The 26,746-nt window shown below is 45.5% G+C and overlaps 3 protein-coding genes across 5 annotated transcripts in view; 2 read left to right on the top strand and 1 right to left on the bottom strand.

Annotated features, from left to right (window-relative positions):
- Positions 1–26,746, bottom strand: part of LOC107373102 (zinc finger protein 665) — a 199,017-nt gene that overhangs the window by 63,488 nt on the left and 108,783 nt on the right. The window lies entirely within an intron of this gene.
- The window catches only part of LOC107396959 (oocyte zinc finger protein XlCOF6), a 44,326-nt gene continuing 25,250 nt past the window's right edge, over positions 7,671–26,746 (top strand). Inside the window, exons 1-4 of the mRNA XM_070548521.1 lie at positions 7,671–7,932; positions 8,036–8,198; positions 8,328–8,425; positions 21,402–21,674. Of these exons, the coding sequence (XP_070404622.1) occupies positions 8,416–8,425; positions 21,402–21,674 (283 nt within the window). The 5' untranslated portion in view covers positions 7,671–7,932; positions 8,036–8,198; positions 8,328–8,415. The remainder of the gene's footprint in view (positions 7,933–8,035; positions 8,199–8,327; positions 8,426–21,401; positions 21,675–26,746) is intronic.
- LOC129154117 (E3 SUMO-protein ligase ZBED1-like) lies at positions 21,669–26,414 on the top strand. Of its 2 annotated transcripts, XM_070548673.1 has the most exons (3): positions 21,669–23,158; positions 23,511–25,728; positions 25,899–26,414. In XM_070548673.1, the coding sequence occupies exons 2-3, from the start codon at positions 25,264–25,266 to the stop codon at positions 26,247–26,249; spliced, it is 816 nt and encodes a 271-aa protein (XP_070404774.1). In that variant the 5' UTR covers positions 21,669–23,158; positions 23,511–25,263; the 3' UTR covers positions 26,250–26,414. The 2 variants fall into 2 exon arrangements, with proteins under 2 accessions (XP_070404774.1, XP_054589941.2); XM_054733966.2 differs by having other exon boundaries at positions 21,669–25,728.

Here is a 26,746-nt window from a genome sequence, read left to right as displayed (position 1 = left end):
GACATGCAGAATCAACACGACTTCAATGGTGAGTAAAGAAAAATCCTTTTATTTTAGAACAGGGACTAAAGGAGTATTGGAAGGTCCAGTGAGGGTGTGCCGTTCGGCTAAAGTCCATTTAATAGTCCCAGATATGCAGAAAGGGTGTCAGCCTAGGTGAGCGTAGGTGGTGACACAGCGGGCTGAGGTGGATGAGGCAGCGAAGATTAAACAAGCAGGCGTTGAAGAGGAGGATGGGACATGGTTCTGGAACTCTGGGGTTCGAGCGGCGAGAGTAGTGTGTAGAGTTGAGTATCCTGAACAGAACAAAGAGGTTTCAGAGGAAAATCCAAAAGCGTAATCCAGAAAAAACAGTCCAGGGTTCAGAGCCAAAAAATCCAATATTTACTGTAATTCTAACAAGCAAACGAGCAAACGAAGTCGAGAGGCTGGGGCTACCTAACAGGTGCAATCATCCGGCGTAGTGTGGTGTCTCCATCCTCCCTTTATACCCGACCTCCAGATTGGAGATTCGGCACACCTGCAGCTCCCTCCGCTCCTCACCTGTGGAAAATTTCCTCAGAGATGGTTATTGTGGAAAGAGTGCTCACCTCAGCTCAGGAACATGACAAAATGTTAGCCATTTCATGTAGTTTACAGTGGATAGAACAAAATGGTGTTAGGAAAAGTATTATTTGCTCAGACTCCATGTCAGTATTGTTATCAATTAAAGAAATGTCAGCCGATAAGAGGTCAGATATTTTGTATGAAATATTTGAGTGCTTGTTTAGGTTGATGAAGAATAATTCAGAGGTTAGATTTATGTGGATTCCAGCTCACAGTGGAGTAGAGGGTAATGAAAATAGCTGATTATTATGCGAAGCAGGCAACGAAACTGGATACTATGATGGAGGTTCCATATAGTGTTGCAGAGGTGAAACCAGTTATTAGACAGCAGATTGTGGATGAATGGCAAGAACAATGGATAAGGGACAAGAAAGGAAGACATTTTGTACAAATTAAAGGGAAAGGTTGGAAGAATGGAAGTCATTCAAATGAGTAACAGAAATCAAGTGATAACAAGGATGCGAATGGGACATACAGCTTTGAACAGTACGCTTTTTATTCTTGGACGGCATAATACCGGTATGTATGACTGTGGACTTGATAGGGAAACAGTAGAACATGTATTATGTACTTGTAGAAAATATGTGGGTAATAGGAAAATGTTGGTTAAAAAATTAAAAGTTAAAGGATGTAAGAAATATGATTTGAATATTCTGTTAAATGGGGGAATAGTGGTTTACAAGTTAGCCATAGACTTTTTAAGGGAAAGTGGAATACTTGATAGAATTTAGGTTTGTTTAGTAGGATACTCCCCACTTCGACTAACACTCCCATTCAGTAGGTAACGGAAATGCAACTGAAAGTTGGTTGCCACCCGCCAATTAAACGAAAGAAGAAAAAAAAAGCAAGGAAGGAGCAGGGAGACTCTTCCTCCCACATGCTGCTGCTTCATGAACCCACCTGTGTTCTGGAGCTGCTTTTGTTTGAAGGTTTGGTGGAGGGAGACTGTGGACAAGGTAAGCTGGGGAATCCCTGAACACCTCATCACGAAGTAGAAACTTGTTAAAAACACTAGGTACGGAGGTGGGTGCCCCCTGTAATGTTTTTGGATCCATCTATTTTGCAGAGAAATGTAGCTGAGGCTTTTGTTTGATCCCTTTGTTTAGTTAGAAGGGTAGATAGGATCTATTTTCATTATTTTGGCTCCACCTAACTGTCCCTGTCTCCCCCTCCTCCGCAGTGGTACCTGCAGCATCCACATGAACAGAACAGCAATAAAAGCTGTGATAAACTGACGTTTGTGCATGGAGTGTCATTTCGTATGGTTGTCCAGTTGCTACCTTCTCTCTTCCTGACGGGTGGGGAGTGGGGGTCTGTAACAGGTACCAGAACAGGACTCGGTACTGGTACCAGAACGGGACTCGGTACTGGTACCAGAACGGGACTCGGTACTGGTACCAGAACGGGACTTGGTACTGGTATCAGAACAGGACTCGGTACTGGTATCAGAACGGGACTCGGTATTGGAAGATAATCAAAAATCAAACTTGGACTCGGATCGGGGCAGAAATGTGGTTGTAACATCTCTAGATGGAATTCAGCTTTAAAAACTAAAACAATCATTTATGAACCAACATTAACTTCAATGAATGACACTAAATGATTTATTTTTTCTAGTTTTTATGTTGTGTGAACCCAAGGGTCTCATTATCTGAATTTTGAGACTTGTAGGATCGTGAAACTGATTAAATGTTTTGCCCCTTTTTAACTTTGAGCACCCGCCCCTTCAAAGGTCTCTGCACGGCCCTGCGAGACAGAGCCTGGATTTGTATTCTGAACAGTTGAAACAAGTTTTAAAAAGAAACATGGCGACTAAAGTGGCTCCTGCTCAGTAAAACCACTAACAGGGTGAAAAATATCAACATATTGTAGGCAGAGACGGGCGACAACTTCTGGATCCATTTTATACAAACTGTTTTGTTTATCTTCTGTTGACAGATAACTTTGATGTACACGAGCAACCGTTATTGGCTGCTGTCTGCTGCTGTGATTGGTTAAAGCAGCTCTCTGCTGCGGCTCCCAGCATTTTCTGTGGGAAACAAATAATAACGGCTCTTTGATGGGAACAGGCTGCCGACCCCTGGATTAGATAGTTATTGTTTTTGTGGTTATTTGTAGCAAGGTGGATGTAAAATAAAATATAAACAAAAACAGTTGGGAAAAGAGAGCGAGGTAGAGGAGCCGCAGCAGCCGAAGCAGAAACTATTTAGTTCCTTCATCCCCAGAAATCTCACTCTGAACTTTTCTTTTAACTTGAGAGCTCTGTCGGTGAGGAGGTGTTAGGATGGTGTGGAGATGGGTGAGGAGGTCTTTGAGTGGTGCTGCGATGGGTGAGGAGGTCTTTGGGTGGCATTGAGATGGGTGAGGAGGTCTTTGGGTGGTGTGATGATTGGTGAGGAGGTCTTTGGGTGGCGTTGAGATGGGTGAGGAGGTCTTTGAGTGGTGTGAAGATTGGTGAGGAGGTCTTTGAGTGGCATTGAGATGGGTGAGGAGGTCTTTGGGTGGCATTGAGATGGGTGAGGAGGTATTTGAGTGGCATTGAGATGGGTGAGGAGGTCTTTGAGTGGTGTGAAGATTGGTGAGGAGGTCTTTGAGTGGCATTGAGATGGGTGAGGAGGTCTTTGAGTGGTGTGAAGATTGGTGAGGAGGTCTTTGAGTGGCATTGAGATGGGTGAGGAGGTCTTTGAGTGGTGTGGAGATGGGTGAGGAGGTCTTTGGGTGGCATTGAGATGGGTGAGGAGGTCTTTGAGTGGTGTGAAGATTGGTGAGGAGGTCTTTGAGTGGCATTGAGATGGGTGAGGAGGTCTTTGAGTGGTGTGGAGATGGGTGAGGAGGTCTTTGAGTGGTGTTGAGATGGGTGAGGAGGTCTTTGGGTGGCATTGAGATGGGTGAGGAGGTCTTTGAGTGGCATTGAGATGCGTGAGGAGGTCTTTGAGTGGCATTGAGATGGGTGAGGAGGTCGTTGAGTGGTGTGAAGATTGGTGAGGAGGTCTTTGAGTGGTGTGAAGATTGGTGAGGAGGTCTCTGAGTGGTGCTGCGATGGGTGAGGAGGTCTTTGGGTGGCATTGAGATGGGTGAGGAGGTCTTTGAGTGGTGTGAAGATTGGTGAGGAGGTCTTTGGGTGGCATTGAGATGGGTGAGGAGGTATTTGAGTGGCATTGAGATGGGTGAGGAGGTCTTTGATTGGTGTGAAGATTGGTGAGGAGGTCTTTGGGTGGCATTGAGATGGGTGAGGAGGTATTTGAGTGGCATTGAGATGGGTGAGGAGGTCTTTGATTGGTGTGAAGATTGGTGAGGAGGTCTTTGGGTGGCGTTGAGATGGGTGAGGAGGCCCATGCTTTCGTTCTTTTTTAAACACAGAAACAGTTTTGTTTACCTGTTTGTAGCTACGGTTTCGCCGACAGCTGCCGGCTTCTTCAGGCTGACGCTGATGGTGGCGCGTCACTTCCTTCTCCGTTTATCTGCGGGCAGCAGAGGACGTTGTCGCCCTCTACTGCCCGCTCTCCCCTCTCCGACGATGCAGTCCCATGCGTGGTCCAGCGTGTAAACTCCGTCGTCCCTGTTCATGGTCCCACATCCACGTCTCCTTATCTCTATTGCTTCCTTGATCCATCTTTTGTATTTTTGTTGTTCAGTGGTTATGATCCGTGTGCTGTCCCAGTCCATTATATGGTTTTCTCTTAAGCAATGATCTGTTACGGCTGACTTTTTTATTGTACTTTCTGCTTCTTCTTTTGCTGCTCTTGTGTGTTTACGATTTGCCTCTTTCTCGCACTCCTTTCTGTGTTCTATTGTCCGTGTATTGAGTTGGCGTCCGGTTTCTCCTATGTATGTTTTATTGCATATTTTGCATGGGATTTCGTAGATGACTCCACATTTTTGTCCAGCTGATATTTTGTCTTTTGGGTGTACTAATCTGTTTCTAACTGTTGTGTATGGCTTTGTTGGTGTGTTTATGTTGTGTTACCCGACATGGGCAATAAACAAAGGAAAACAACAAACAAAAACAGAAAGCAAAGAACAACCCAAAAAAAGAACCAGAAACCCAGAAAGACAAGAACCAAAACCAGTGATAACCCTACCATACATCAGAGGCATAACGGAAAAAATAAGAGCAACAATGAAAAAACACAACATAAACACACCAACAAAGCCATACACAACAGTTAGAAACAGATTAGTACACCCAAAAGACAAAATATCAGCTGGACAAAAATGTGGAGTCATCTACGAAATCCCATGCAAAATATGCAATAAAACATACATAGGAGAAACCGGACGCCAACTCAATACACGGACAATAGAACACAGAAAGGAGTGCGAGAAAGAGGCAAATCGTAAACACACAAGAGCAGCAAAAGAAGAAGCAGAAAGTACAATAAAAAAGTCAGCCGTAACAGATCATTGCTTAAGAGAAAACCATATAATGGACTGGGACAACACAAGGATCATAACCACTGAACAACAAAAATACAAAAGATGGATCAAGGAAGCAATAGAGATAAGGAGACGTGGATGTGGGACCATGAACAGGGACGACGGAGTTTACACGCTGGACCACGCATGGGACTGCATCGTCGGAGAGGGGAGAGCGGGCAGTAGAGGGCGACAACGTCCTCTGCTGCCCGCAGATAAACGGAGAAGGAAGTGACGCGCCACCATCAGCGTCAGCCTGAAGAAGCCGGCAGCTGTCGGCGAAACCGTAGCTACAAACAGGTAAACAAAACTGTTTCTGTGTTTAAAAAAGAACGAAAGCATGGATTTACAAAGACACAGCAAGAACACACCTAAGATGGGTGAGGAGGTCTTTGAGTGGTGTGAAGATTGGTGAGGAGGTCTTTGGGTGGCATTGAGATGGGTGAGGAGGTATTTGAGTGGCATTGAGATGGGTGAGGAGGTCTTTGAGTGGTGTGAAGATTGGTGAGGAGGTCTTTCAGTGGCATTGAGATGGGTGAGGAGGTCTTTGAGTGTTGTGGAGATGGGTGAGGAGGTCTTTGAGTGGTGTGGAGATGGGTGAGGAGGTCTTTGGGTGGCATTGAGATGGGTGAGGAGGTCTTTGAGTGGTGTGAAGATTGGTGAGGAGGTCTTTGAGTGGCATTGAGATGGGTGAGGAGGTCTTTGAGTGGTGTTGAGATGGGTGAGGAGGTCTTTGGGTGGCATTGAGATGGGTGAGGAGGTCTTTGAGTGGCATTGAGATGGGTGAGGAGGTCTTTGAGTGGTGTGAAGATTCGTGAGGAGGTCTTTGAGTGGTGTGAAGATTGGTGAGGAGGTCTCTGAGTGGTGCTGCGATGGGTGAGGAGGTCTTTGGGTGGCATTGAGATGGGTGAGGAGGTCTTTGAGTGGCATTGAGATGGGTGAGGAGGTCGTTGAGTGGTGTGAAGATTGGTGAGGAGGTCTTTGAGTGGTGTGAAGATTGGTGAGGAGGTCTCTGAGTGGTGCTGCGATGGGTGAGGAGGTCTTTGGGTGGCATTGAGATGGGTGAGGAGGTCTTTGGGTGGCATTGAGATGGGTGAGGAGGTCTTTGGGTGGCATTGAGATGGGTGAGGAGGTCTTTGAGTGGCATTGAGATGGGTGAGGAGGTCTTTGAGTGGTGTGAAGATTGGTGAGGAGGTCTTTGGGTGGCATTGAGATGGGTGAGGAGGTCTTTGAGTGGTGTGAAGATTCGTGAGGAGGTCTGGTGTGAAGATTCGTGAGGAGGTCTTTGAGTGGCATTGAGATGGGTGAGGAGGTCTTTGAGTGACATTGAGATGGGTGAGGAGGTCGTTGAGTGGTGTGAAGATTGGTGAGGAGGTCTTTGAGTGGCATTGAGATGGGTGAGGAGGTCTTTGAGTGGTGTGGAGATCGGTGAGGAGGTCTTTGGGTGGCATTGAGATGGGTGAGGAGGTCTTTGGGTGGCATTGAGATGGGTTTTTGTCTCCTTGTATGTAAACAAGCACCGAGCAGAACCTTCTGGGTTTGGAGGCCAGATAGAAAGTGGGTTTATGTCCTCAAATCAAAGGTTACCTTGTGGTGAAGTAGATGGTGAAAAATAGACCACTTGTGTATGTAACATAGCTCACGTAAAGCTTCAGTTACTATTTAAAACATCTCAACAAAAGTAACAGAAAAATGAAGACAAAACAAATAAAATGAACTCCTTTAAGCAGTCGGTTACTTTCTCTCTCCCCGTGTCCTGTCTGGCTGTAAAGCACCAGAACTGATGTCTGAGAACCGAAAACGAGCCTCAGAGTTCTTCTCACAGGTAGAGAGTTACAGATTCAGCTGTAATCCTACACCTGATATCTCAACTTTGTTAGAGATGCTTTTGGTTGTTTTTAGGACATGGAGACAGAAATGAAAGAATGGAGGAGAGGAAAGGAAGAGATGGGGAGTTCACAAAAATAAACAATAAAGGATGAACAAGAAGCAGCTTCTAGATCTTTAGTTCTGGTGGATGGTTTGTCGTGTTCTTGTCATCCAGATTTTCTTCTAGTTGTTCTGTCTCACCCGGTCTTTGACACTATATGTACATGAATTACACAAACACTTCTATTGTTACCTATAAGAATTATATTGTTAATTAGTTGGCTGAGTAGTCGTTTCTGCTTCTCTATCATATATTAAAGTGTGTTTTTTCAAATAACTGCCATAGATGTCACACACTTGTTGTATGAGTTTTAAAAATTATTTTGATTCTCATTGTTTGATTTTTAGTGATTGATCCTCTTTTTATATAAGTTTTGACACTAAGCTCTGGACAAGAGGCACATAGGTACCCACCGCAAACCCACTGTTATTTAAACCGCTAAAACATGTGCCCTGTATCAGAGCTCCATGTGTGAAGTTTATAGGGAAAAACTGCATCAACATGGGTTGAGAATTCAAGGAGTTATGGTTGATTTAACATGCTGACACTTCAGACCGATCCAAGATGGCGGCGCCACCGCTCGTCAGCGCCCACAGGCAGTAGTGGTCACGCGGGGTCTATCTTAAATACTGAGCACAGGTCTGTGGAACTAAATAAATGTTTATCCAGCCAGCAGGTGGCGCTAGTGCAAATTTACGCTGGTCACCGACCACCAGAAGAAGCAGAAACCGAAAGCTGCTAGCAGAGCTAGCTTGTTGTTGTGGTGTGTGAGGAGAACATTTGAGGCTCTGCAGTAAAAACGTCTTCACTTCAGTCTCTGGGAGAGTTGATCAGCTAAAGCGACTAACTGCTGCTGCTGCAGAAATCTTCTCACCAGGCTGTGGAAACTTTCTTCTCCTCCTCAACAACTTGGTGGCGTTCTTTCCAGAACCAGAGAAGATATTCTGCGGTCTTCGTGACAATCGGAGCTCCAAAAGCAGGTGATGGGTCAGAAAAGCTTTTCTCTAGACTTCCTGCCCTCTGGATCTGCTGCTGTTCCTTTGGCCTCTCTGAGAAACGCGCTCGTTTTGCTGCTTTCATCAGACTGAAGAGGTTCCCTCTATCAGACTCGCTCATCTGAGTTGGTCATGATGCAGGATCGTTGCTCGCTCTCTCATCCATCCTGCTCACACTCTCCGACGGAAAAGGCCCGAATCTGAATGTGACTCTGGAGGAAAAAGAGGTTAGCTCTACTCCGTGAACTCTGGTGAGCAAAGGTCCTCTTTTCCAGACTGGATGTGTCCTCAGCTGATCAGAACCAAAGCGTTATCTTTAATCTCCTGCGTTGTTCTGAAGCAGCATCTTAATCAGCTCTCCTGCTTTGTTTCTATTGCAGCTGTTAGCTAAACACGGCTAAAGAAAACCTGCTACCACTTCAGGATCATCCATCAGCTGGGACTGATTCATCGAGGGATCTGGACAGCATGGACACAGGTACTGAATGGATGACTTTACTGTCTCTGTGTGGTGGGACACAACAGTGTATCTCAGCTATGACATGGAATCTAAAATAATGGCTTGTATTTGAATAAAGCCTTGTAGTGATCTAACCCCACAACCAACAGGGAAAGTGGGTGAAGTCTTGCCCATGGGCACAACAACTACAACAGACTGAGTGGGGCTCGAATCTGCAACCTTCTGATTAGGGGGCTGACATTTAATATCATTTACTATGCACATTAATCAGTCCTCCTGTGTTTTATTGATGCCTTTACAGTAGGGATGTACATAGCTAACCAGTTAAACAGGACTGTAGTTCTATCTCCCGCTGACTGTATTTGCCAAATGCAGGAAAGGCCAAAGTGCCTGACGGCTGCAGACCCAGAGACTGCAGGTTGAGGCCTGCACCGTCTCTAGTAGAAGCAGGAATCTGCAGCAGCATGTTTGACTCGAACATGCTCTTTTTCTGTGATTTTACAGGAATAGAGAGGCAATCACAGTAAAAATGCCAGGGATCGGTCTTCATGTCTAGGGCATAGCAGGAGAATGTATGAGGAAGAAATTTTACATTTCTATACATGTTGTTGTTAAACTTCCTCATAGTCACTTTAATGTCCCATAGTCCTATTTAGCTCTTTATCTCAGTGTGTTTACATGTCCACCAGAAAACCAAAGCATTGCCCTAAAGAGTCACGTCAGTTTCTTTAAATGCATGTAAACACGTTAGTCTGTCTGAAAGCAAACTCTTTCTAATCGAGCTGAAGCACCCAGATAATGCGGTAGCAATCCGATTACACTCTGCATGTAAACGCGTCCAACAAGCTAATACAGGTTAGACACTCGCATTCCAGAAGTGACGAAACCGCTGAAGTCGTCTTCTGCAAGGACCATCGTCACAAACAAACAGACACACGTAACTCCATAAAACAGGACAGTACGTACCAAGTAAGCTGTGCTGCAGCGTTGTTGTATATTCCTTCTGCCATTCTGCAGATCTTGTGCCAATTCCATCTGCTTCACTGCCGCCAGCCTCTGTTTACTGCTTATGTTGCTATAAGCTATCTGGAAGAATGCCAAAATGAAAAGGGGCATGTCACCACCTACTGTACCGGAGTGGCACACACTTTATTTGAGAGGCCGGTTTTCTAATGCTTGTGTAAACTAGGACAAAGACTCCCAGCTTATTACAATAAGATCGACCTGGATTGACTTCGATGTCGGTCAGGGCACATGTAACTGCACTGAGTGTGTAGGGAGGCTTCTGTGAGATAATCAGATGCAAATACTTTCTGGGTTGAGTGAAGGCTGGCGAGTTTGGCTGTTACTGCTCACCGTGTCTGGTTTTTGTTCTTCACTGTAGCTTACACTGTTTAATGTTTTTTTTTTTTTTTTACTTTTATCTGAATCACTGGAAGCCTATACTTCGGGTGACTAGACAGTCGACTACTTGTCTGTGGTGCCTGAATGCTCTAGTCCAACCATACAGGGCATACGGGTGTGGTGTGTGCTTACCTGGGTTGTTTTGTCTATCGACCACCGCCCAGTGACCGCTCTACTCCGCTAATGAACTCCTAGGGCTGCAGTTCTACCTGCTGGTTCCTCCACCAGCAGCCCTACACCTCCATCCAGACATCGTCTTCCAGCCGCGCAGCAGGTACATTCATCGAGGATCCACGGTCCAGAGCTCAACGTTCTCCTCATCCAAAGACTCGGACTGCCAAATACAGTACGCTGGCCCACCTAACCAGGTCCGCTGATTATGAGTTCAAACACGCTACCTTACAGGGAAAGGTCATCTCGTCCAAGATCTCTAACCCTAACCCACTCCACTCTTCCATTCATTTAAATACAACACAATACAACTCCCAGGATCCACGTTAACCATAATATGTACTGTCTACCGACCACCCAAACTGAAAAAAGATTTTCTGAATAACTTTGACTGTCTCCTGATCCACCTATCCATGCTCTCTCCGAATATGGTAATCACTTGTGATTTGAGTGAGTGATGTTTATTTGACATGGACACAGCAATTACATTGGACGAACCAGATGCATTGTTTAGTGTGTTAGCACATGTTCTAATTTGCAACACTTGTCCATAGAACCTTTCTAAAAAGTAGACTACATTTAAATAAAATACAAAGAGATCAACAATAAATCAAAGAGAAAACAGATTAAAATTGCAAACAATTTTCAATAAAAAACAATAAAAAGAATAAAACAAGGCAATTTGAGCAGCAATGCAAGACTTTAAAACTATTCATGTAGACATTGTTGTTTAGACTTTAACCATTTTTTGAGTTCTTTGTTAAAAACGTTACTGTCTGTTTCTAGTTTTAGGTCAGCAGGTAGAGAGTTCCAAAGTTTGGCCTCCTTTACAGAAAGAGCAGACTGACCAAAAGAAGTCTTGCACCGCGGGACGAGACAATCGCCGCAGGTGGAGGCTCGAGTGATCGTTCTATGAGAGCTCCGACGTCTGATGGCCACAATAGAGAACAGTTTAGACAATTTATCATTTAGACAATTGAAAAAGAATCTTAGAGTGCTAAAATTAATAAAATTTTCAAAAGTGAGAAGATTATGTTTCCTTAAAATGCGGCAATGATGCCATTTCAATGGTTTCTGGTCCATAATTTTTATTGCTTGCTTGTATATTAAGACTGTAGGTTTTAGAGTGGTGGATGAAGCCTGTGACCATGATGTAATGCAGTATGATAAGTGGGGAAAGATCAGTGCATGCATGTACAGTTTAGCAGTTTGGTGTGACAGGTTCCTTCTGATAAAACGGAAGCAGTTTAAATTTGTTTTAACCTTATTACAGACGTGCTTAACCTGACTGTCAAATTTTAGGTGTTTGTCTAGGATGATCCCAAGGTACTTCACATCACTCCTTACTTCAATGATTTTCTCTTTAATCCTAACCTGAAATAGTTCCTGATCAGGCCTGTTTCTCATGGAGAAGCTAATGGACACAGTTTTTTTAACATTAAGAGTTAGGTGGGATGACTCTAGCCATTCTGAGATGTCTGATAAAGCCTGCGTCAGGCGCTCTCCTGCCAGGCCAGGTGTTTTTGTGGACACATTAAATGACGGTGTCATCAGCATACATCTGGCAGTTGACGCCTGAGCAGCTCATCGGAAGGTCATTAATGTACATTGTAAACAGCAATGGACCAAGCACGGATCCTTGTGGTACACCCATGTTGTTTGCAAGCAAACTTGACTTGACCTCATTAACCCTAACACACTGCTGTCTACCCTCCAGGTATGAACTGAACCATTTCAAAGCTTCAGGTGATATTTTAAATTGCATTAGTTTATTAAGTAAGATGCTATGGTTTACTGTGTCAAAAGCCTTTTTTAGATCCAGAAACACTGCCCCTACAACACATCCTTTATCCAGAGAAGTTTTGATCTTTTCAAGCAGATAACAATTTGCAGATTCTGTGGAGTATTTCTGTCTAAAGCCAAACTGCTGTGAATAAAGCAGTTGGTTGGACTCTAAGTGATCCATTAGTTGCTCAGCTACAATCTTTTCTAGGATTTTTGAGACTATCGGGAGGATGGCAATAGGCCTGTAGTTACTTGCTAAGTCCTTTTCTCCCGATTTGTAGACTGGAGCAATTATTGCAGTTTTCCAGCTTTCTGGGAAACTCTTTGTTTGAATTGATATGTTTACTAAATATGTGATTGGCTCCAACATATAACTGTGATGTTTCTTAAATAAATGTAGTATTTAAGTTATGGATATCCTTTGCCATGGACATCCGCATGTTTGCAATCACTTTTTTAACTTTATCCTGGGAAACTTCTTTTATATAGAAGGAGTTGGTGTGATCCTGATCACATTCGTTACAGGGTGGGCCAGTTGATTTAAAACGACTGGCTAAATCATTCACAGACTCAATAAAAAAATTGTTGAAACCATTTGCAATTGACTCATTACTATTAATGAGTTCATCACATATTTTAAGGCTATTTATTTTTGGGTGCTTTTGCTTGCTAGACTTGGTTAGTCTGTTTATATGTTGCCACAGTTTAGAACTGTTGCCATTTGCCTCATCAATCAGGTTATTAAAATAATTAGTCTTTGCATTCCGCAGCTCAGACACTACTTTATTTCTTAGTCCAGTGTAAATTAAATGGTCAGTATTGGTTTTAGTCCTTAAGGATCTTTTCAGAGCAAAATCTCGCTCTTTGATCAGCTGACTGATATCACTGTTGAACCAAGGAAGAGACTTTTTCTTAGGTTTTCTTTTCCAGGTTCTTGTGTGCTTACCAATTATACCATGAAGGGTCGTCGTCGTCGTCTTCCTCCGCTTATCCGGGTCCGGGTCGCGGGGGCAGCATCCCAATTAGGGAGCTCCAGGCCGTCCTCTCCCCGGCCTTGTCCACCAGCTCCTCCGGCAGGACCCCAAGGCGTTCCCGGACCAGATTGGAGATGTAACCTCTCCAACGTGTCCTGGGTCGACCCGGGGGCCTTCTGCCGGCAGGACATGCCCGAAACACCTCCCCGGGAAGGCGTCCAGGAGGCATCCTGACCAGATGCCTAAACCACCTCAGCTGGCTCCTTTCGATCCGGAGGAGCAGCGGTTCTACTCCGAGTCCCTCCCGAATGTCCGAGCTCCTCACCCTATCTCTAAGGCTGAGCCCGGCCACCCTACGGAGGAAACTCATTTCGGCCGCTTGTATCCGCGATCTCGTTCTTTCGGTCATTACCCAAAGCTCATGACCATAGGTGAGGATTGGGACTTAGATCGACCGGTAAATCGAGAGCCTGGCTTTCTGGCTCAGCTTCCTCTTCCCCACGACAGATCGGCTCAGCGTCCGCATCACTGCAGACGCCGAACCAATCCGCCTGTCGATCTCCCGATCCCTCCTACCCTCACTCGTGAACAAGACCCCGAGATACTTAAACTCCTCCACTTGAGGTAGGACCTCTCCCCCGACCCGGAGGTGGCAAGCCACCCTTTTCCGGTCGAGAACCATGGTCTCAGATTTGGAGGTGCTGATCCTCATCCCAGCCGCTTCACATTCGGCCGCAAACCTACACAGCAAGAGCTGAAGGTCAGAGCTGGATGAAGCTAGGAGGACCACATCATCTGCAAAAAGCAGAGACGAGATTCTCCTGCCACCAAACTCGACACACTCCACACCACGGCTGCGTCTAGAAATTCTGTCCATAAAAGTGATGAACAGAACCGGTGACAAAGGGCAGCCCTGGCGGAGTCCAACCCTCACTGGGAACAGGTCCGACTTACTACCGGCTATGCGGACCAAACTCACGCTCCTCTGGTAAAGGGACTGGATGGCCCTTAACAGAAAGCCACCCACCCCATACTCCTGGAGCGTCCCCTACAGGGTGCCCCTGGGGACACGGTCATAAGCCTTCTCCAAATCCACAAAGCACATGTGGATTGGTTGGGCAAACTCCCATGCCCCCTCCATCACCCTTGCAAGGGTATAGAGCTGGTCCACAGTTCCACGGCCAGGACGAAAACCACATTGCTCCTCCTCTATCTGAGATTCAACTATCGATCGGACCCTCCTCTCCAGTACCTTGGCGTAGACCTTTCCAGGGAGGCTGAGGAGTGTGATCCCCCTATAGTTGGAACACACCCTCAGGTCACCCTTCTTAAAGATGGGGACCACCACCCCGGTCTGCCACTCCCTAGGAACTGCCCCCGATGACCACGCAATGTTGTAGAGACGTGTCAACCATGACAGCCCTACAACATCCATAGCCTTGAGATACCCAGGACGAACCTCATCCGCCCCCGGGGCTCCGCCGCTGTGTAGTTGTTTGACTACCTCAGCAACTTCTGCCCCCGAGATCGGACAGTCCATCCCCAGGCCTCCCAGCTCTGGTTCCTCCTCGGAATGCGCATTGGTGGGATTGAGGAGCTCCTCAAAGTATTCCTTCCACCGTCCGACTATAGCCTCAGTTGACGTCAGCAGCTCCCCATCCCCACTGTAAACAGTGTGAGCGAGTTGCTGCCTTCCTCTCCTGAGGCGCCGGACAGTTTGCCAGAACCTCTTTGGAGCCGATCGATAGTCTTTCTCCATGGCCTCACCAAACTCCTCCCACGCCCGAGATTTTGCCTCGGCAACTGCCACTGCTGCACCCCGCTTGGCTATCCAGTACCTGTCTGCTGCCTCCGGAGACCCACAGACCAGCCACGCCCTGTAGGCCTCCTTCTTCAGCCTGACGGCTCCCCGAACCTCTGGTGTCCACCAGCGGGTACGGGGGTTGCCAACACGACTGGCACCGGCCACCTTACGACCACAGCTAACAACAGCCGCCTCGACAATCGCAGAGTGGAACAAGGCCCACTCGGACTCAATGTCCCCCACTGCTCTCGGGACGTGGTCAAAGCTCTGCCGGAGGTGGGAGTTGAAGACCGTCTTGACAGGTTCTTCTGCCAGGCGTTCCCAGCAGACCCTCACTATGCGTTTGGGTCTGCCAGGTCTACGCGGCATGTTCCCTTGCCATCTGATCCAACTCACCACCAGGTGGTGATCAGTTGACAGCTCCGCCCCTCTCTTCACTCGGGTGTCCAAAACATACGGCCGCAGGTCAGATGATACGACTACAAAATCTATCATCGACCTGTGACCTAGGCTGCCCTAGTACCAAGTGTACCGGTGGGCATCCTTATGTTCGAACATGGTGTTCGTTATGGCCAAACTGCGGCTTGCACAGAAGTCCAATAACAAAACACCGCTCGAGTTCAGATTAGGTGGGCCGTTCCTCCCAATCACACCCCTCCAGGTCAAGCTGTCATTGCCCACGTGAGCATTGAAGTCCCCCAGCAGGACAATGGAGTCCCCTGATGGAGCACTATCTAGCACTCGTCCCAGGGACTCCAAAAAGGGTGGGTACTCTGAACTGATATTTGGCCCATAAGCACAAACAACAGTCAGGACCCGTTCCCCGACCCGAAGGCGCAAGGAAGCTACCCTCTTGTCCCCCGGGGTAAACCCCAACACACAGGCAGAGAGTCTCGGGGCTAACAAAAAGCCAACCCCAGCCCTCCGCCTCTCACCCGGAGCAACTCCAGCAAAGTAGAGTGTCCAACCCCTCTCCAGGTCTCGGGTTCCAGAGCCAATGCAATGTGTCGAGGTGAGTCCGACTATATCTAGCCGGTACCGCTCAACCTCTGCCACAAGCTCCGGCTCCTTCCCCGCCAGCGAGGTGACGTTCCATGTCCCAAAAACTAGTTTTCTTGTCCGGGGATTGGACCGCCAAGGCTCCCGCCTTGGTCTGCCACCCGATTCGCATTGCACCGGACCCTTCATGTTCCTCCTGCGGGTGGTGGGTCCACAGTTGGACGAGCCCATGTATCCGGTTCGGGCTGGGCCCGGCCGGGCCCCATGGGCGAAAGCCCGGCCACCAGGCGCTCGCTCACGGGCCCCAACCCCAGGCCTGGCTCCAGGGTGGGACCCCGGTAACCCTCCGGGCCGGGTACTCCGACTCTTCGTTTTAACTGCCATGAAAGATCCTTCGAACCGTTCTTTGTCTCACCCTTCACCTAAGACCAATTTGCCATGGGAGACCCTACCAGGGGCACTAAGTGCCCCAGACAACATAGCTCCTAGGATCATTAGGGCACTCAAACTCCTCCACCACGATAAGGTGACGGTTCAAGGAGGAGTATACCATGAAGGGTCAAGACAAAACTGCTTGCACTATGGTCTGGATCAGGCTCTCTGATTACCCTGTCCCAATTAGCTGTCTTTAGATCATGTATTTTAACATCCATATGGGTAAAAACGATAATCCTTCAATTCAATTTTATTTATATAGCGCCAAATCACGACAAGAGTCATTTCAAGGCACTTCACATAATAAACATAATGCCATAAGTCAGCACAAGGTCTAATGTATGATGGCAGGAGTGGGTGGAGCTATGTATTCTTTGAGTAAAATCAATTGAGTCTAAGATATTACTAAAGGCTACATTGAGGCTATCATTTTCAATGTCCACATGAATGTTAAGATTTTACTTCCTGTTTGGACAGTTTTGGATTTCAGCAACATTTAATTTCCCCACTCACTCTAAAGACCATATTTTGGATGTTATTTGCTGTTTTGATGTTTCATTTTACCCTCTACAGTCGAGATATCAAAAATCATTAGGCAATCTAAATCATCCACCTGGCTGTTGGACCCCCTCCCCACTGTATTAGTTAAAGCATTTCTTCCCTCACTAGTCCCTATATCTACTGTCATATACTCCTCTCTAACTACTGGAGTTTTTCCACCTGTACAGAAAACTAGTGCATGACTCCAACCCTCAAAAAGCCAGGTGCTGATCCCAAAAATTTTGACAATCTTCGCTCGATATCTTAACTACCTAGACCAAAATCGTGCTTTGCAAACGTTGATAGTGTCTTGCAGGATGCTGTGGTTGATGGGGAGAAGGGTCTGAGTTTGAGTTTGGAGAGTCCAGACATTCCCTGGGGGGGTGGGGGGCTTCCCTGGAGATGGTGGGCTGCTGCCCCGTTCTGGGGGTGCTTGGGTTGCCTCGGGGGGTGGACTACTGGCGGTTGTGAGTGGGGTCTTGGGGGGTGTTAGCAGTGGTCACAGGTTGCTGCCTGGTGGCTGCATCACCCCTGGTTGGATCTGGGTGGGGGCCTGGGAATTAGGTCCAAACTCAAAGGCTGCCGGGAGGCAGACGGAAATAAATGGCATAGGTCCACCTGGGACCCAGGCTCATGGGGCTCATTTGTATTTTTTATTAGTTACCACATTGTCTGCGTGTTCGCCGGTAGCTGCTAGACCAGAGTGAGACAACCAGTGACTCCACCCCCTAGCCAATTTGTGATCAACAGCCTTTATAGGGCTGCACGATATTAGGAAAACCTGCGATATTCGATAACAGTGCTTAATATTGCGATATCAATATTACTCGCGATAAATGAACACATCAGAATCAGAATAAGCTTTATTGCAAGCGCTCCAGTGACCCAGAGCATAGGGACTTGACTCCGCAAACACAACCTGACCAAGGTTAAACACACACACATGTAGACAAAAACAGGTACAGGCAGTCACGAGAGCAGCCAGAATGGCGCTCATTTCATTAGATGAAAAGGGTGTTACATGAGGATAATTGGGGTAAGGTAAAAAAAAAAGGCATAGCAGAGTTAGTCCCAGCAGGGAGTAGCTCTATTATACAAAAAAACTCCTCAACATAGAAGCACGAACTTCACAGTTACAAAACATCAGACTCCGATAGGGAGGCGGGGTGGGGCGGGATCCTTAATCCTCCAACAGGAGCTGCCAGTACAGCGCTCGGCCAGCTGCAGTCAAACAGGTGGGAGGGAGAGATGAGGGACAGAGAGCACACTGAGTTTCCTGCAGGTTGACCTCGAAGCAGAAGACAATCTGAAGGCAGGGGGGGAAGGTCGGGTCACAGCATCTGTCAGCATTCCTCCTTTTGTGGGGGTGTGTTGATGGCAGCCTTGGAGGCTGCCTTGGCGTCAGATAAGGATATACAAATACTAAAGTATGCAGTGTTGATATCGTCTGGCGTGTGACGTCTGCTCTGGGTTCAAAGCAAACAAAAACTAATGCATAAATTCCATTACAACATAACATTTTTATTGCAAAAATATGCAGCTGCACCTGCTACTGTATTAGCAGCTGCACCTGCTACTGTATTAGCAGCTGCACCTGCTACTGTATTAGCAGCTGCACCTGCTACTGTATTAGCAGCTGCACCTGCTACTGTATTAGCGGCTGCACCTGCTACTGTATTAGCAGCTGCGCCTGCTACTGTATTAGCGGCTGCGCCTGCTACTGTATTAGCAGCTGCACCTGCTACTGTATTAGCAGCTGCACCTGCTACTGTATTAGCAGCTGCACCTGCTACTGTATTAGCGGCTGCACCTGCTACTGTATTAGCAGCTGCACCTGCTACTGTATTAGCGGCTGCGCCTGCTACTGTATTAGCGGCTGCGCCTGCTACTGTATTAGCGGCTGCGCCTGCTACTGTATTAGCGGCTGCACCTGCTACTGTACTAGCGGCTGCACCTGCTACTGTATTAGCAGCTGCGCCTGCTACTGTATTAGCGGCTGCACCTGCTACTGTATTAGCAGCTGCACCTGCTACTGTATTAGCAGCTGCGCCTGCTACTGTATTAGCAGCTGCGCCTGCTACTGTATTAGCGGCTGCACCTGCTACTGTATTAGCAGCTGCGCCTGCTACTGTATTAGCAGCTGCACCTGCTACTGTATTAGCAGCTGCGCCTGCTACTGTATTAGCAGCTGCACCTGCTTCTGTATTAGCGGCTGCGCCTGCTACTGTATTAGCAGCTGCACCTGCTACTGTATTAGCAGCTGCGCCTGCTACTGTATTAGCAGTTGCACCTGCTACTGTATTAGCAGCTGCACCTGCTACCGTATTAGCAGCAAAACAACAAACTGCATGCATGCAGTTTCTCAGTGACTTTAAAACATCACCTCCACCATAAAACTTTTTCTGATGCTCCAAATACAGAAAAACATCCCTTACCAGGGTTTTTGAATAAATAAAAGAAATCAGAAAATAAGTTTAAATGTTAAATAATAGTTAACATCACTTAAATGCAACAGCAAATTCTCTCATTGCTACTGAACATTTTCTCCACTTATGTGGTTATGATATAAGGCTGTTGCTGTAATTGGGAAGTGAACTGTGCTGGGCCAAACTAGGAGAATATTAAGATTTTCTGAGGGAAAGAGAAAAACAATTGTCTACCTTTCAGAAGAGGAACTGGCAAAAAACTACATGGAAAATATGTGAAAACATTTGTTTTTAACCCCAAATTGAAGTTTACCTAGATCTTAAAAAGCAGCTCAGATGATGAAACTGCAACTATGATTCTGATAACAAGCTAACAAATTGAACTAGCTCCTCTAAGATAACCGGCTAGCAGAGCTTCTGACTGACGTGTTTGATGTGTGAGGGAACTTTTCCAGGACCTCTTTAGCAGGGTGGGACTGGGAGGAGAGGGCTGTAGCCTTTTAGCTGGAAGCTAACCGGAGCCTGGGGCTAACATCACCACCCGGTGGAACACTAGCGACCTGAAGGTGGGTTGGTTCACCGGCACGTGTCGGAGTCAGCCCGGTTACTATCAGCTGCTTAACGACACCGAGCGGACTCAAGTTCACGTTTGAAAGCAGCGCTGATTCCAAAAACCTCAGCACAAAGTGCGTTCGTTAATCTGAGCCAGCATGACGAACAAGGGAACGGCGCCGCAAACTCTGTTCGGGTGATGCTTTCCAAAAGGGTCTATGTAGGGGGCGGGCGTATTACGTGAACGGAAACATCTGATTGGCCGCATATCAGAAGGACTACATTTGATTGGTCAAATAATACTTCCACGTAAAAAACAGAGCTAGTTTACAAAAAGTTGATGTATGACATGGATGGAACATTTATCGCTGTTTTTGCCGTGTTTTGCGATGGGCCTATCGCACGTCCTGTTATCGCGATGACGATAATTTTTCGATATATTGTGCAGCCCTACTTTTGAATATGTATCATGGTACCTACTCTGAGCGAAAACAACTCCTCGGCGAATGATTCTGAAAATTTGAGCTAGAGCTGACACTAGGTACTAATGGAGACACAATCTTATCGCACAGAGTAGAGTGGTGTCAGTCAAAGCAGGTACTGGTGGAGTTGAGGCTTTAGATCCTCATCGGCGCTCCATCTGGTGCAACCCCGAGCTCGCCGTACCACCATGGGGAGCAGAGCTTTCAGACGCTCTGGCCCACGACTCTGGGACTCACTTCCTCCTCCCATTAGTAAAATTGACTCATTTACGCTATTTAAATCAGACATCAAAACCCACCTATTCAACCTAGCATATTCCCTTTACTATGCAATCTTAGAGTAAATGTTAGTACATGTTTTTATTTGCCATTTATGTTTTTAATGTTCTTTATTTTATCTTTGTAAGGTGTCCTTGGGTCTGAGAAAGGCGCCCTCAAATTAAATGTACTATTATTATTAATATTATCATATTCATCACACACTGCTCAAATTACGTCTCCACATTTGACCCATCTCCAGAAAGAGCAGTGAGCTGCAGCTGTGGCTGCGCTCGGGAACGATTTGGTGGTTTAACCCCCAATCCAAGCCCTTGAAGCTGAGTGTAGTGGCATTTTAACCATGCCCAGTTGGCACTAATGGGCCTAAAATTTGCCAAGAAAACATCTCCCACACCATGACACCACCACCACCAGCCTGCACAGTGGTAACAAGGCATGAAGGATCCATGTTCTCATTCTGTTTACGCCAAATTCTGACTCTACCGTTCGAATGTCTCAACAAAAATGGAGACTCATCAGACCAGGCAACATTTTTCCAGTCTTCAACTGTCCAGTTTTGGTGAGTCTGTGCAAATCGTAGCCTCTTTTTCCTGTTTGCAGTGGAGATGAGTGGTACCCGGTGGTGTCTTCTGCTGTTGTAGCCCATCCGCCTCAAGGTTGTGCGTGTTGTGGCTTCACAAATGCTTTGCTGCATTCCTCGGTTGTAACGAGTGGTTATTTCAGTCAAAGTTGCTCTTCTATCAGCTTGAATCAGTCGGCCCATTCTCCTCTGACCTCTAGCATCAACAAGTCATTTGGCCCGCAGGACTGCCGCATAATGCCTAGAAATGGTTGTGGGTGAAAATCCCAGTAACTGAGCAGATTGTGAAATACTCAGACCGGCCCAACAACCATGCCACGCTCAAAATAGCTTAAATCAGCTTTCTTTCCCATTCTGACCTTCAGTTTGGAGTTCAGGAGATGGTCTTGACCAGGACCACGCCCCTAAACGCATTGTTGCAACTGCCATGTGATTGGTTGATTAGATCATTGCATTAAGGAGAAGTTGAACAAGTGTTCTTAGTAATCCTTTAGGTGAGAGTAAGTGTGAATGTGAAGTTCCATCGATCGGTAATTCACATCATGTTTCTGTGTTTCCTACAGATGTTCAACAGCTGGTGCTGGTTAAAGAAGAAGCTCCTGAGGAACAGAGTGCAGGTGTGGACCAGAAAGACCCAGAACACGTCCACATGAAGGAGGAACAAGAAGAAAAGTGGACCAGCCTGGAGGGAGAGCAGCTCCATTTGAAGGAGGAAACAGATGCTGCCAGGTTTCCATTCACATTGGCTTCTATAAAGAGTGAGGATGATGAAGAGAAACCTCTGTTCTCACAGCTTCATCAGCAGCAAGTAGAAGACAAAGATGTCCAAACCAAAGGTAATCAGTGGATCGTAAATATTTATGTAAAGAAATGTATTCATAAAAGAACTAGAAATAAAATAGAAGAATAAACACAGGAAGTTAATCAGTGTTAGTAATCAGACTTATATGTGTATGTACCACAGAAGGAAGTAGTGGTTAGTATTGTCAAGTTCAATCAGAAATGAACCTGAATCAGTTAAAAATGTGTACAAATTCTAGAATCTCTAGGAACTGAAAAACAAATGAAAATGGAATTTGGATTCAACATAACAGCTAGTGGAGTTCCTCAGTTTTAACTGTTATGAACTCGGCCATAGATCTATAGAGACCAGCCGCATGACCTCAACCAAGTCTATACGTTATGTTTAGACATGAATTCTACACACACACACACACACACACACACACACACACACACACACACACATACATGCATATATGGTTTATGAAGCCACTATGACTTTTTGGTGGTTTATGAGGACACACTTTTCCCTGCATCTGGTGAACACGAAAAGTATGTCAAAAATTTTGATTTTACCCATAGAAGAAAAGTCTCACTTCAAAATTAAGAAAAACATATCAGAACATACATACACACACACACACACACACACACACACACACACACACACACACACACACACACACACACACACACACACACACAACAGAACTTGTGTGACTTGAAACAGCGAACCGAGGGAGAGCTGATGGAAAATTCACCCCCCTGTTGGTGCGATTCGAGTTGGGTAATCAGATTTATGTGTATATATATAGATATATATAGATATAGATATATATGTGTTGTCATCCAAATGAGTGGAACCCTTGTGAGGTTTGATTTGGTTCCTGTGGACCCACTCATAGACGGGGTCTTTGTTACTTTTGGTGATCTTGATCTGATACACGACCGGAGAGTTTTTCAGTGACCAGGTATGGACCTGACCACTTTGGTAAAAGTTTCTTAGCCAGTGTTAGGGATGTTATCAATAACCCAACACCTGCAGCTGAGAGAAAAGGAGACAGTTAAGTAGGGCTGCAACGAATCCTCGAGTAACTCGAATGATTCGAGGACAAAAAATATTCGAGGATTTTCCGCTGCCTCGAGGACTCGTTAAATAGACCATAGCTGAAAAAAACTGGCGTTTCGCACGGATTCTTTGTGTTGCACAACGCGGTTACGTCACAGATTATACATGCCATGCACTCCACTGCACAGCGCGCAGGCGCAGCGGTCTTTTTGTCTTTTCAGCTGGACAGCCGACAACGGCAGACGCCACGGAAATAAATGAAAACAAGCAAGACCAAAACGAGAGATATAGGAAGCGACAGAAGTTATCCAAGGTGTGGGATCACTTTACGTTAAAAGGCAAGGAAAACGTCGTTGTATGCAAGCATTGCAAGGTGGAGCTAGCATACCACAACAGCACTTCTTCCATGCTGCAGCACCTCTTACGAAAGCACCCGACTGAGGGCATGAGTGGACGTGCCGAGACCAGGTAAATAAACTTTTATTTCAGGACGTAAATGTTGACTCAAATGTAGTGTCAATAAAATACATTTATTTGTTATAAGTTAGTTTTAAAGTGCTGCTTTAAAATACATCCGTTAAAATGTATATTTTAAAAATTGGTTTACAATTTAAAAAAAACTTTGTTTGAATGATAGTTTGTTAAAATTATCCCCAAATTCCAGTTAATTTTCATGAATTCCCCTATTTCTTGTGCACAGTTTCAAATTTTAAATATTTCCAAAATTCCCCAGCATAGCCTTCCATGGAAATGTACCAAACCCTAATTGCAATTTAGGAATGTTTTACTTCACTTTATTTATTTTTTGCCTTTTTTTCAGTGAAACATCACAACCTGTCCTGGATAGATTTCTGCTGAAAGCACCTGCCTGCACCCCAGCACAAGCAGCCGTACTGACAGACCACATTCTAAATATGCTGGTTACAGACATGCGCCCGCTGAGCATGGTGGAGGATGCTGGCTTCACAGCCATGATTGCTGCTTTCCAGCCAAATTATGCTCTTCCATCTCGGACCTTCTTCACAAAGCGGTTGGAAGAAAACTATGAAGACATCAAAAACAAGATGAAGAAAGCCCTGCAAGAGACTGACACCATAGCACTTACTGCTGATATCTGGACAAGTGTGGCAACAGAGGCATACATGGGGGTAACGTGCCACTACCTAGAAAACTGGAAAATTGTGTCTCATTGTCTTACCACTACGCCTTTGGAGGAGAGGCACACAGCTGCAAACATTGCAGATTGGATTGAGGAGGTAATTGCCAAATTCAGCTTTCCACCAGAGAAAATCAAGGCTGTTGTACATGAAAATGGTGCTAATGTTGTAGCTGCAACGAAGATTTTGCATGCAAAGCATGGATGGGAGCCAGTGACACGTGCAGGACACACCCTCAACTTGGTTGTGCAAAACACTTTAAAAAGCCAACAGGCCATCTCCAGGTGTGTGGGTGCAGCAAGAACTCTTGTCGAACATTTTTAGAAAAGTGAATTGGCAAGCACAAAGTTAAAGGTCAAGCAGAGGCACATGGGGACCAAAGAAAACATGCTGTTGCAGGATGTCTGCACACGCTGGAACAGCACCCAGGGGCGGAGCTTAATATGTGCAATATGTGCGGCCGAACAGGGCGGCTGTCTGCAGGGGGCGCCATTTAATTTCCTTCTTTTTTTTCTTTTCTTTTTTTTTTCTAAAAAAATTTTTTTTAGCATCAACCAATAAAATAAACATAAACAAAACATAGAAATCGCATGTTCTTAATAATAATAGTGATGATAATAATATTTCTGTAATAAAAGCACAACAAAGTGTAACCCATATCAACTACTCCCTGTCACATGACCCACGTCAGCTGATGTGAGGTCCCTCTCCTGATTGGCTCCTTCCACGTCGCGGCAAAGCTGGCTATGGGGGAATACTTCCGGGCTCGACTCCTGCCGTGGCTGTAAGCTTGTTGCTTTAGAACGGCGTTGGAAAACAAAGCGTTTTTCTCCCCTCAATTCATTTATACTCTCATTTTACCTCAGCGGTAAGTGTTCTTCACATCTACCAATAACACCCTTTTACTTGTCAGTGACCAGTCGATGGTTTTCGCTATAAAAAATGACCTTGTTCGGCGGAGTTCCCACCGCGAGCAGAACTCCGGTTCAAAAACGCTGTTTTTGAAACACTTTTATTTACTTAAGCACTTTAATGGGCTTAACTTGAAACCAAGAGCAATCGAATGATTATTGTTACGTGTTGCCTTGAATTCGGCTATGCTGTCTGTCAGACAGTTGTTTTCCTTTATTGTTGTTTTTGTATTTGTTTGTAGCAAACGCTACTGGAATGCATAGATTGAGCTACGTAGCCAAGTAGTATCTCGCACAGGGCGCCATTTAGGCCAGCTCCGCCTCTGACAGCACCTATGCCATGTTGTCAAGGCTGCAAGAACAAAGATGACCAGTGACTGCTACATTGTCTGACCCAGAAGTGACCCAAAGAGGGAAACATTACCTGGATCTCAAACCCGACCAGTGGAGCCTGACTGAGGAGCTCAACCAGGTCCTTGAGCCCTTCCACTCTGCCACAGTTTTTATGAGTGGAGAGCAATATGTTACGCTTTCTGCACTTCCACATGTTGTTGACAAAATTAAGAAGTCACTCCAGAGTCAGAATCTCGAGTCACCACCTGTGGTGTCATTCCAGACTCATGCAAAAGAACAGGTCACAACAAGATGGAAAGACTTGGGTAAGTTCAAACCTGAGTCTCCAAACATCACACTGCTTGCTGCTTCTCTGGATCCCAGGTTTCAAAAACTGAAATTCTTGCCTGCTGACCAAGCATTAGGAGTCAAAAACGCATTGCAAACCATGGCACTTGCTGTCAAGCAGCAACTGAGGCCTACTGGATGCGGAAATGAAGCATCCAGCACAGCAGAGGGTGCTCCATCTACAGCACATAAAGACAAGATGACCACATCCTTCCTTGACTCGGACTCCACCAGCAGTGATGAAGAGCAGGATGAAGAAAAGCTGTCAAATGAAGCTATACAGAATGAGGTAAACATAAATAATGCTTTGTTTTTTGCCCCTTTTATTTTGGTAACAATTTCCTATAAGGCAGTTCAAATGTTCTACTAGAACAGAAAATGAATATTTCATAATGTTGAATAAGCCAAAGACATTTTTAGATTTTGTTTGTTTGTTCTTTTTTCCCCCAACTGTCACAGGTCTTGGCATATTTCGGAGAACAGTCCCTTCCAAAGAAGGATGATCCTCTGATCTGGTGGAAAGCTAATGAACAACGCTTTCCAACATTGGCGAAGCTGGCAAACTCCCTGCTCTGCATTCCAGCTACATCCACCCCATCCGAGCGGTTGTGTTCAGCAGCAGGTAATATCGTGTCAAAGAAGAGGGCAAGCCTCAGCCCTGAGCATGTAGATATACTTACCTTCCTTCACTGCAACCACACGCTCCTTGGATGGATTGTACTTCCACTCCCCAGGCAGTCTCTTGAGGACAGTTTAAAATCCTTGTTTACAGTAGTAGGACTTGTGGGCCAAGTTACTGTCTTACGTTAGTTCTGAATGTAAAGTTGCACATTTGAAGGACCCTGTTAACGGCACAATTTATTGCACATTCTTTTTGATACTAAGAGTGATAACTGCTTTTTTGTTATTCAAAGAATATTTTTATTTTTTATGTAACTGTCTCAGGGAATGTTAAGTTTAAAGTAATATTATTTATATTTGTGTTTTCATCTCAAATGTTAAGGTGGAAGTAATTTTAGTCCTCTGATTTTTCTAAAGAAACAATTACTATTTTCCATTATACAAACACATTAATAAAATGTCATTTATACATAACATTTAAATTTGTTGTTCTCATTATTAAGTCTGTCTTTTTTATATTGTATATTTATACTTGAACCTTAATTTAGCAAAAGTATGTTTTATTCGATTACTCGATTAATCGATCCGGATATTCGATAGAATACTCGATTACTAAAATATTCGATAGCTGCAGCCCTACTATTAAGCAGACAAGTCACCAGATTGCAATCAGGGGCAGAAGCTCA

Source organism: Nothobranchius furzeri, chromosome 2, assembly GCF_043380555.1.
Source record: "Nothobranchius furzeri strain GRZ-AD chromosome 2, NfurGRZ-RIMD1, whole genome shotgun sequence".
Classification (NCBI taxonomy): domain Eukaryota; kingdom Metazoa; phylum Chordata; class Actinopteri; order Cyprinodontiformes; family Nothobranchiidae; genus Nothobranchius; species Nothobranchius furzeri.
The sequence above is the reverse complement of the archived record's forward strand: the minus strand, read 5'-3'. Positions and strand labels throughout refer to the sequence as shown.

Coding starts and splice junctions, on each gene's coding strand:
- LOC129154117 (XM_070548673.1), top strand. CDS start 25,264: ATGAGTGGAGAGCAATATGTTACGCTTTCTGCACTTCCACATGTTGTT. Junction 25,729..25,898: donor ATGAAGCTATACAGAATGAG/GTAAACATAAAT, acceptor CAACTGTCACAG/GTCTTGGCATATTTCGGAGA.